Below are 12500 nucleotides of genomic sequence, written 5' to 3' on the forward strand. Positions count from 1 at the left end.
TGTGCCACGCAGTGGGACTGAACCCAGAACTGTGCTCTAAATGCAGGTGTAGACAAATCCTATTTTAGGGACTCAACCATGTTCTAAAATAAGTCAAAAGGTAAGCTACTATAAATCGGCACAAACTTTCCAGACGTCCCAGCCGAACTGCAGCAATTTTTGTCTGGTTCCCAAAGCATCAATACCGAAAATGAACTTTCTTATCTTCCATTTGAAAGGGTTACAGATTTAACACAGGTTATAGAAAGATAAACCTTCTTCCACGAAAAGATAGCTTAAACTGTGCTCCAAATGGAGGTGTAGTCAAATCCTATTGTATGGACTCAACCATGTTCTAAAATGAGTCGAAAGGTAAGCTACTATAAATCGGCACAAACTTTCCAGACATCCCAGCCGAGCTACAGCAATTTTTGTCTGGTTCCCAAAGCATCAAGTGCCGAAAATGAACTTTCTTATCTTCCATTTTAAAGGGTTACAGAATTAACACAGGTTATAGGAACATAAACCTTCTTCCACGAAAAGATAGCTTAAACTGTGCTCTAAATGGAGGTGTAGTGAAATACTATTTTATGGACTCAACCATGTTCTAAAATTAGTCCAAAGGTAAGCTACTATAAATCTGCAAGAACTTTCCGAACAACCCAATATACCGACAGACTCACATATATGCAGGTATACTCACACGCATGTAAGTACAGACACACTGAACAATCGTTTACTTACCTGGCCTGAATATGCGTAAAGGACATTCTGTTGGCCAGACTGTTCTGTGGACAAGATGTTATTTGATAATGTGGCTGAAATGAGAAAAACAGATTTAATTTTATCCTTTTATTCGTTTCAGTCATTTGACTGCGGCCATACTGGAGCACCGCCTTAAAGGGTTTCAGTCGGAGGAAATCGACCCCAGGACTTATTCTTTGCAAGCCTAGTATTTATCCTATCGGTCTCATTTGCCGAACGGTGGTGGTGGTGGTGGAGTGGGGGTCAAGGACAGACACAAAGACACACACACACACACACACACTGTTTATCCCTACTTAAATGTGGATGTTCTCTTAGAACAAACCATACTGCATTAAATACCACGAGAGAAGCACTCACTTTGGCTTTTGGTGCAAAATGCACTGTTACTCTTTTACTTGTTTCAGTCATTTGACAGTGGCCATTCTGGAGCATTTGACAGTGGCCATGCGGTAGTCTGCAAGGTCGACTTTGCCTTTCATCCTTTCAGGGTCGATAAATTAAGTACCAGTTACGCACTGGGGGTCGATATAATCGACTTAATACCTATGTCTGTCCTTGTTTGTCCCCTCTGTGTTTAGCCCCTTGTGGGTAATAAAGAAATAGGTATTTAGCCTATTGTTACGTTCTGCCAAGGTTGACTTTACCTTTCATCCTTTTGGGGTGTCGATAAAATAAATACCAGTTGTACACTGGGGTCAATGTAATTGACTTAACCCGTTCCCCAAAATTGCTGCACTTACTCTTACTCTTTTACTTGTTTCAGTCATTTGACTGTGGCCATGCTGGAGCACCGCCTTTAATCGAGCAACTCAACCCCGGGACTTATTCTTTGTAAGCCCAGTACTTATTCTATTGGTTCTCTTTTGCCGAACCGATAAGTGACAGGGACGTAAACACACCAGCATCGGTTGTCAAGCAATGCTAGGGGGACAAACACAGACACACAAACACACACACGCATATATATATATATGCTGGAGCACCGCCTTTTAGTCGAGCAAATCGACCCCAGGACTTATTCTGTAGGTCTCTTTTGCTGAACCGCTAAGTTACGGCGACGTAAACACACCAGCATCGGTTGTCAAGCAATGCTAGGGGGACAAACTTATACACACACACACATATCTCAATGGATGAGATGTTTCGTCTCCCTTCCGTGGCTTTAGTGCTTCTGAGAATAATCCTCAGGCGCTTGAGGTGACGACCACCAACAACAGCAACAACACCAGGTGATGTATCGACTGCCCCTTTGGCCATCATCAGTGACATAGAGATGGGAGATATGCATGCAAAGATTACAGCACGTTTTACTTGACAAAAATTTTGTGCTTAGGAGAGGATGTTTCCAGGTACTAGAACCTACATCAGCTGATAACTGAAGACAAGCCTGGATAATACAAAAATGCAAACAGAATAAATATAAAATACTTTTACTTACTATATGATTCATCAAGTTCCTCCACCGCATTTTCTCCCATTATAGCATTGGGGTTCATCCCTTTCTCTCCTTTAGCAGACTGAAACGGTAAACACAAAGAGGATTAACTAAAGGCTAGGATTGCAAATGGTGGTACAGAAATGTACCAACTTCAACATTCAATCGTGAAAAGAAGAGAGGTTCTTCATCATCATCATCATCACCATCATCAGCAACAGCATCATCATCATCACCACCACAACCATCATCATCATCAACACAATCATCATCATCATCATCGTCGTCATGATTTAACATCCACTTTCCATGCTAGCATGGGTTGGACGGTTCAACTGGGGTCTGGGAAGCCAGGAGGCTGCACCAGGCTCCAATCTGATCTGGCAGTGTTTCTACAGCTGGATGCCCTTCCTAACGCCAACCACTCCGTGAGTGTAGTGGGTGCTTTTTACGTGCCACCGCCACAGGGGCCAGAGAAGGCTGGCAAACGGCCACGATCGGTTGGTGCTTTTACATGTCACCGACACGGATGCCAGTCAGGTGGCGCTGGCACTGCCACGTTCGGATGGTGCTTTTAACATGTCACCGGCATGGGTGTCTTAACTACAATTTCCATTTGATTTTTATTTTGATGTTGGTGTTGATGTACTCGACTCAATAGCTCTCCTCAAGCACAGCGGGTCACTCTACGATCCAAGGTTAGCACAGCAGGCCATCCTGTGAGCCATGAACTCACTTCAATTGTCGGGTCTTCACAGTCACAGTATATCTCAGGGGTCTCATTCTTTGTCATTTCCTATGTGAAGCCCTACGTGCCACCAGAACTGGTATCCCAACTACAATTTCCATTTCATTTTCATTTTGATGTTGGTGTTAACGTAATTGACTCAAGAGGTCTCCTCAAGAACAGTGGGTCACTCTATTACAGTGCTTTTCAAACTTTTTGCTGGAGCGGAACCCCAAGGAAACATTCCACTGGCTCACGGAACCCCTGTGCAATAATTTAATAGACTTATGCACACATATCTGCACAGGAAAATTAAAAATTACTGTCGATTTTAGCAGTTTTGTAACTTCTTGCGGAACCCCTGGACTGTACTGGCGGAACCCTGGTTGAAAACCACTGCTCTATTATATCTGTTTATTTTTTGTTTGTTTACAGGAGCAAAGGAAAACAGACAACAGAATATCCAAAACAACAGCTTACCTCTCTATATTTTTGTAAGTATAACTTTAAAGGGTCAACGTAATTGTCGAAGCCCAAGGTAGACATAGCAAACAAGATATCTTCACCGTTGATGGTTTTTCGTTTCTCATGTTGACATCTTTCACTGGCCCTAAGGTAAAGAAAAATTAGGTCAAGGGAAAATAACTGGTCCCTAGTTTTGGCCAATCCTGGACACACGCATTTATGTACTATATATGTACTAGCAGTATTGCCTGGTGTTGCTCGGGTTTGTTTCGACCCTTTAGAATTGGAATTTTTGAAAAGTAAACATTTTGCATTATGTAGCTTGTTATTCTCTTTAAGTGAACATTTTTCTGGTTGAAATACACCAAAAAATGGAGACACAGCAGTTAAAAAATTGTAAAAAAATAGGGATTTTCATAGGAAAAAACCCCCACCTTTTTGATGTAAATAATTTTTGGTGTTAACATGGTCCGATTTGAATTTTATCTTCTACGGAATGAAGAGCAAGCCTTCTTCTATCATACTCTCAACTTTGGTCAACTTGTGCCGCAGGGTCTCTGAGGAGACAGTGTTAGTTGAAGGCTACCAAACCTGCCATACACAGACAACTTCAGCTTTATATATATAGAGATAGAGATATATATGTGTGTGTGTGTGTGTATAATGAAACGGGAAGGTGGAAGTTTTTTGGTACTATTTAGTCACCATTACATGTGTTCCATTTACTAATAGGAATTACTAAATTTTACATGTTAAGGAGATATGGAAAGAATTTTCTATTAGTAAAATCTTCAGACAGAGAAATTAAATGATAACAGATTGTATGTGTGGATGAAGGGATTATATTTAGATACCAATCAGGAGCAACACAGATAATCCCTGTGAAGGGGAAAACAATTGAGAGAGATACACATACACAGAGGAAACAGTTGGAATTTACTCTACATATATATGTGTGTGTGTGTGTGGTAAGTAGCTTGCTTACCAGCCACATGGTTCCGGGTTCCGTCCCACTGCGAGGCACCTTGTGCAAGTGGCTTTTATTATAGCCCCGGGCCGACCAAAGCCTTGTGAGTGGATTTGGTAGACGGAAACTGAAAGCAGCCCGTTGTATATATGTATATATATATATTTATAAATGAGGGTGAAAAATTGATATTAATTTAATAATACCATTAATTTAACTCCGAGTGGCTTAGCACAAAAAACTACGGAGAAAATACAAATTTATACATAAATTATTAGAGAGTTAACCACTATGTGGATAACTCTAGTGCTAAAAATAGTATAGCCCAATAGTATAGCCACAGAAAAAGATGTTTCCTATTAGAAGTAACATACATTTAACGGAAGGAAAGTGAAATATAACGAATTGGCTATACTATTGGGGCTATTTTTAGCACTAGAGTTATCCACATAGTGGTTAACTCTCTAATAATTTATATATATATATATATATATTATATATATATATATATATATATATATATATATATATATATACAAAGATAAATGCGATACAATAAAATTAATTATAATCGCCGGTGTACCAGTACACGCCATATATTATACATATATCATTACATTCAAGGCGAAGAGTGTACTAGATACACAATAGCTGGATAAATTTCGTGAGATGAGATTTAAAAACTTTTACAAACTTAACTTTTCTTATACTGCAGTTTCGCCAAATTCAGTAATAAAAATAGTATTTATTTACTCAGGCTGGCTCTTCAGTATATATATATATATATATATATCACGTGACCGACCAGTCCATCAGATGTTGCTACACATCACTGGTCACAATGCGCTTCGCATTGTTTTAGCCTTTGAACGATGCCACTCCGCTGGCTAAGCGAGCAGGCAAACAGAAGAAAGAGAGAAAGAGTGGTGAAAGAGTACAGCAGGGATCACCACCCCCTGCCGGAGCCTTGTGGAGCTTTTTAGGTGTTTTCGCTCAATAAACACCGTGATCCTACAACTGCCAGTCCACTGCCCTAACCACTGGGCCATTGCGCCTCCACAATATATATATATATATATATATATATATATATTATATATATATATAATATATATATATATATATATATATATATATATATATATCTATATATATATATATATATATATATATATATATATATATGAGTACAGGACACCACAAAGGGACGTAGAACTCAACAAGAAACGAAAACATAAAAACAAACATGGAAACAGACTTTTTTTAACAAATTATTGTATGACTGAGCGCCCTCGCGTCGTTTCGTTTCTTTTCTTTTCTTTTCTCCAAGTAAGTTTTTATATATATATATATATATAATCTCATAATAATGACTTTTATTACTTTTATTCCTACCGCAGTTCATCTAATTGTATATATCTGTTGTTACCTGGGAACCTTGTGGTTGGGAAGCAAGATTCTTACCCCACAGCCACCATGCCTGTTCTCTATACACATGAGGAATTATACATATATAAATAAATACACACACATATGCGTATGTATGTGAATGTACATTGATATGAGTTTGTTTCGTCCAAAAAACACAAATATCTGTGAGCTGACTCATTTTTTGGTTTCTGTTTTCTTTCGAAAAAAAGGATACTCGCTTGTGATAAAACTTATAAATTCTGAAACGCATTCCTGTACGCATTCTTTAGCATCTTTAGCAATCTGAAATGATAAGAGAAAGAGAGATAAGAACTTGATGGTGGTGACCTTCAACACAGATTTTAACATTATATATATACATCCTGGTGCTTACTTCCTGGTTGTGTCAAATTTGTAGCACCATATTTCAGATAAACACACACTCTTCACTCTTTACGCCTATACTTGTTTCAGTCATTTGATTGTGGCCATGCTGGAGCACCGCCTTTAGACGAGCAAATCGACGCCCCAGGACTTATTCTTTGTAAGCCTGGTACTTATTCTATCGGTCTCTTTTGCTGAACCGATAAGTTACGGGGATGTAAACACACCGGCATCGGTTGTCAAGCAATACTAGGGGGACAAACACAGACACACACACATATATATATACATATATACGATGGGCTTCTTTCAGTTTCCGTCAACCAAATCCACTCACAAGGCTTTGGTCAGCCCGAGGCTATAGTAGAAGACACTTGACCAAACACAGACACACACACACACATACACACACTCACACACAATAGACAAACACAGACACACACACACATATATACGACGGGCTTCTTTCAGTTTCCATCTACATACAAAAGGAAAACATTGTGACATTTACATCGACAACTTAATTGCAGACATTGGCCGGGAATTAATATTTTTACTTACTTTACCGGTTCTTGGAATTGACTTTTTCATGATTCTGGCGACATTAGCAATTGGAAGGAAGCGGTCCTGAAAAAAAAAAGAAGTAACCATGAGAAAGTGTAAAGACCCTTCTGGAAATTCCCTGCCTAAATGAAACAGAATGTGTATCCCTACAAGATCAGTAACCTGGGCAGAATCAGGTTTCCCGTGCCACCAGCACAAGTGCTAGTAAGGCGACGCAGGTAATGATCATGCTTGAATGGTGTGCTTAACGTGCCATCGGCATGGAGGCCAGCTTGTTGCTCTGGCAACGATCACACTCTTAGCGCTCCACTAGCAACGGATGCCAGTCACCGAGTTTGATTTCACTTGCCTCAATTGATCTTCGCAAGCAGAGTTTAGTGTCCAAAGAAGGAAAAGGTACGCATAAGTGGGCTGGTTACACACCTGGCATAGGCTACAATTATAAATAACTCTTTTGATGTTTTATGAAATTCTGATAACACTTACTCTTTTTCCTGTTTCAGTCATTTGACTGCGGCCATGCTGGAGCACCGCCTTTAATCGTGCAAATCGACCCCAGGACTTATTCTTTGTAAGCTCAGTACTTATTCTATCGGTCTCTTTTGCCGAACCGCTAAGTAACGGAGACATAAACACACCAGCATCGGTTGTCAAGCAATGCTAGGGGGACAAACACAGACACACACACACAAACACACACATACATATATATATATACATATATACGACAGGCTTCTTTCAGTTTCCGTCTACCAAATCCACTCACAAGGCCTTGGTCGGCCCGGGGCCTTTGCAGAAGACACTTGCCGAAGATGCTACGCAGTGGGACTGAACCCGGAACCATGTGGTTGGTTAGCAAGCTACTTACCACACAGCCACTTTTGCGCCTATACTGTTTACTGTAGTACAGTATTTTCTCACCAGATGGTGTTACCCTCATGGCTGTAGCATCAACAAGTGATGTGTACAACGTGGAGGATGTACGATTATCGTTTGAGGAACATAAGATGTAGCATGGCTGTTTGTACACAGGCACCATACAATGTCTCCACTCTGAGAGAATTGTTATATTCCTATTTCTTTATTACCCACAAGGGGCTAAACATAGAGGGGACAAACAAGGACAGACATAGGTATTAAGTCGATTACATCGACCCCAGTACGTAACTGGTACTTAATTTATCGACCCCGAAAGGATGAAAGGTAAAGTCGACCTCGGCGGAATTTGAACTCACAACGTAACGGCAGCCGAAAACCTATTTCTTACTACCCACAAGGGGCTAAACATAGAGGGGACAAACAAGGACAGACATAGGTATTAAGTCGATTACATCGACCCCAGTGCGTAACTGGTACTTAATTTATCGACCCCGAAAGGATGAAAGGTAAGTCGAATCGGCGGAATTTGAACTCACAACGTAACGTCAGACGAATACCTATTTCTTTACTACCCACAAGGGGCTAAACAAGAGGGGACAAACAAGGACAGACATAGGTATTAAGTCGATTACATCGACCCCAGTACGTAACTGGTACTTAATTATCGACCCCGAAAGGATGAAAGGTAAAGTCGACCTCGGCGAATTGAACTCACAACGTAACGGCAGCCGAAATACCTATTTCTTTACTACCCACAAGGGGCTAAACATAGAGGGGACAAACAAGGACAGACATAGGTATTAAGTCGATTACATCGACCCCAGTGGTAACTGGTACTTAATTTATCGACCCCGAAAGGTGAAAGGTAAAGTCGACCTCGGCGGAATTTGAACTCACAACGTAACGTCAGACGATACCTATTTCTTTACTACCCACAGGGGTAAACCATAGAGGGGACAAACAAGGACAACATAGGGTTTAAGTCGATACATCGACCCCAGTACGTAACTGGTACTTAATTATCGACCCCGAAAGGATGAAAGGTAAGTCGACCTCGGCGGAATTTGAACTCACAACGTAACGGCAGCCGAAATACCTATTCTTTACTACCCACAAGGGGCTAAACATAGAAGGACAAACAAGGACAGACATAGGTATTAAGTCGATTACATCGACCCCAGTGCGTAACTGGTACTTAATTTATCGACCCCGAAAGGATGAAAGGTAAAGTCGACCCGGCGGCGGAATTTGAACTCACAACGTAACGTCAGACGAAATAACTATCTTTACTACCCACAAGGGGCTAAACATAGAGGGGACAAACAAGGACAGACATAGGTATTAAGTCGATTACATCGACCCCAGTGCGTAACTGGTACTTAATTTATCGACCCCGAAAGGAAGAAAGGCAAAGTCGACCTTGGCGGAAATTGAACTCAGAACGTAACGTCAGACGAAATACCTATTTCTTTACTACCCACAAGGAGCTAAACACAGAGGGGACAAACAACGACAGACATAGGTATTAAGTTGATTACATCGACCCCAGTGTGTAACTGGTACTTAATTTATCGACCCCGAAAGGATGAAAGGCAAAGTCGACCTCGGCGGAATTTGAACTCACAACGTAACATCAGACAAAATACCTATTTCTTTACTACCCACAAGGGGCTAAACATAGAGGGGACAAACAAGGACAGACATAGGTATTAAGTCGATTACATCGACCCCAGTGCGTAACTGGTACTTAATTTGTCGACTCCGAAAGGATGAAAGGCAAAGTCGACCTCGGCTCAATTTGAACTCACAACGTAACGGCAGACGAAATACCGCTAAGCATTTCGCCCGACGTGCTAACGATTCTGCCAGCTCGCCGCCTTTTTGAAATTGTTATATTCCTGTTATATATGCCAGTGGCAAGTGTATATATATATATATATGATACGGTGGGTGCATAGAAAACTGGAGTCGGCCAAGAATTGATCGAACAACAAAATAAATGTTTACCTGTTCCCGTAGAGGTTCGTCCATGCGGAAATCCCCTTCGCCTTCTCCTGACGATACCATTCCCTCGTCATCTGGAAGATGGACAACAGCAGACGTTTAAGGGATGTGAGAAAAAGAGAGAGAGGGAAAGAAACAGATTTAATGAGAGAGGGAGAAAGGGAGTTGGAGATGGAATGGTAAAGAGAAGGAGGAGGAGGATATAGAACAAGAGAGAAAGCGAGAGAGATGCACTGATAGTGAAAGGGATTTAATGAGTGAGGGGAGGAGGAAATTAGGAATTAAATGAATGAGAGAGAGAGAGAGAGAGAGGAGATTACAAAAGTTGATGGTTAAATTAAAACCATTTATCTTAATCAAATGATGACAGAAGTCTGATATAAGAAAAAAATTGGATAAAAACTGGTCTAATTGAGGAGGAAATGAGATTAAAGACTGGTCTAACATAGGAGGAAGTGAGATAAAGACTGGTCTAATTGAGGAGGAAGTGAGATGAAAGACTGGTCTAATATAAGAGGAAGTGAGATAAAAGATGGTCTAATTGAGGAGGAAGTGAGATAAAGACTGGTCTAATTGAGGAGGAAATGAGATGAAAGACTGGTCTAATATAAGAGGAAGTGAGATAAAAGATGGTCTAATTGAGGAGGAAGAGATGAAAGATGGTCTAATTGAGGAGGAAGTGAGATAAAGACTGGTCTAATTGAGGAAGAAGTGAGATAAAAGATGGTCTAATATAAGAGGAAGTGAGATAAAAGACTGGTCTCACTTCCTCCTATATTAGACCAGTCTAAAGAGAAATGTTCTTGCAAACATCAGAGTTAGCAACAGACTAAAAAGTTTTGTGAGTTTAGGAACAAGCTTTGGTGTACAACACTTGAAGGGAACGGAACTGAAAGTCTAGGACTACAATTAGCCATTGAAGTCCTCAGTTTTCAAGCAGATTAAGCAGGTATTTCTAACAGGTTAATCAATAATGTACAGGTTCTCTGTGGTAAGAGAGAGAGAGAGAGAGAGAGAGAGAAAAGAGAGAAAATGATCCTTACCGTCACCATATTGGCTATTTCCAGGAATGAAAGGTTCTGTGAGGACAGAAGCATCACCGGCGCCATCACTTGAGCTGGCATCCATTCTTTAAAAGCTTGGATGAAAACAAAAAGAAAGGATTTATATTAACATCTACAAAGATAGGCGCAGGAGTGGCTGTGTGGTAAGTAGCTTGCTTACCAACCACATGGTTCCGGGTTCAGTCCCACTGCATGGCATCTTGGGCAAGTGTCTTCTGCTATAGCCCCGGGCCGACCAATGCCTTGTGAGTGGATTTGGTAGACGGAAACTGAAAGAAGCCCGTCGTATATATATATATATATATATATATATATATATATATATGTGTGTGTGTGTGTGTTTGTGTGTCTGTGTTTGTCCCCCTAGCATTGCTTGACAACCAATTCTGGTGTGTTTACGTCCCCGTCACTTAGCGGTTCAGCAAAAGTGATCGATGGAATAAGTACTGGGCTTACAAAGAATAAGTCCTGGGGGTCGATTTGCTCGACTAAAGGCGGTGCTCCAGCATGGCCGCAGTCAAATGACTGAAACAAGTAAATGAGGATCGACTCGTCACGACGAGCTAGCTGGGATGCGCGTGTGCGTGCACCGGGACCACTATTCGCTAGTAGTACCCAGACACAGAGAGAGAGAGAGAGAGCGAGGTAGATGCTACGTCTACGGAACGAACACACGAACACAGAGCGTAGTTGATGCTATGTAGACGGGACGAACACACGAACACAAACAGAGCGCGGTGCGTGTGTGTGTGCGATTGCGTGTGTGCAATGTATCTATGCTATGACGTCTCTGTGTCTGTGTGTTCGTTCCGTAGACATAGCATCCACCTCGCTCTCTCTCTCTCTCTCTCTCTCTCTCTCTCTCTCTGTTGACCTCAAATCAACGGAACGAACACACAGACACAGAAAGTGGAGTTACAGATACATTGCACACACGCAATCACACACACGCATTATTTTCTACTCTAGGCACAAGGCCCGAAATTTTAGGGAAAGGGAGGCAGTCGATTTAGATCGACGCCAGTGCGTAACTGGTACTTGATTTATCGACCTCGGTACTACTAGAGAACAGTGCTCCCGGTGCGCGCACTCGCGCTAGCTAGTCGTGACCAGTCGATCCTACAACGACTAGCTAGCAAAGTAAATAAAACAAAAAAAACACAAAGTAAATAACAACCAAATGGTTCCGGGTTCAGTCCCACTGTGTGGCATCTTGGGCAAGTGTCTTCTGCTATAGCCCCGGGCCGACCAAAGCCTTGTGAGTGGACTTGGTAGATGGAAACTGAAAGAAGCCTATCGTGTATATATATATATATATGCGTTGTGTGTGTTTGTGTCTGTGTTTGTCCCCCTAGCATTGCTTGACAACCGATGCTGGTGTGTTTACGTCCCTGTAACTAGCGGTTCGGCAAAAGAGACCGATGGAATAAGTACTAGGCTTACAAAGAATAAGTCCCGGGGTCGATTTGCTCGACTAAAGGCGGTCCTCCAGCATGGCCGCAGTCAAATGACTGAAACAAGTAAAAAGAGAGTATAGAAAATTTACTATTTGTAAATCTCATAACGAGAGATATTTAGCAACAGTACTCTAGAGCAGTGGTTTTCAATCAGGGTTCCGTGGAACCTTAGGGTTCCACCAGTACAGTCCAGGGGTTCCGCAAGAAGCTACAAAACTGCTAAAAATCGGCAGTAATTTTTAATTCTCCTGTGCAGATATGTATGCATAAGACTATTAAATTATTGCACAGGGGTTCCCCGAGCCAGTGGAATGTTTCCTTGGGGTTCCGCTCCAGCAAAAAGTTTGATGAAAAGCACTGCTCTAGAGTAAATATTATTTGCCAGCATAACATGGCA

At 41.3% G+C, this 12500-nt stretch overlaps 1 protein-coding gene across 1 annotated transcript in view; it reads right to left on the bottom strand.

The window, feature by feature from the left end:
- The window catches only part of LOC115226167 (nuclear transcription factor Y subunit beta), a 20687-nt gene that overhangs the window by 2248 nt on the left and 5939 nt on the right, over positions 1-12500 (bottom strand). The window contains exons 2-8 of the mRNA XM_036515005.1: positions 10626-10719; positions 9586-9656; positions 6697-6762; positions 5987-6054; positions 3390-3519; positions 2186-2264; positions 724-797 (exon numbers count right to left, since the gene is read on the bottom strand). Coding sequence (XP_036370898.1) covers positions 724-797; positions 2186-2264; positions 3390-3519; positions 5987-6054; positions 6697-6762; positions 9586-9656; positions 10626-10710 — 573 coding nt within the window. The 5' untranslated portion in view covers positions 10711-10719. The remainder of the gene's footprint in view (positions 1-723; positions 798-2185; positions 2265-3389; positions 3520-5986; positions 6055-6696; positions 6763-9585; positions 9657-10625; positions 10720-12500) is intronic.

The sequence above is a fragment of the Octopus sinensis genome, linkage group LG29, assembly GCF_006345805.1.
Source record: "Octopus sinensis linkage group LG29, ASM634580v1, whole genome shotgun sequence".
Taxonomy (NCBI): Eukaryota; Metazoa; Mollusca; class Cephalopoda; order Octopoda; family Octopodidae; genus Octopus; species Octopus sinensis.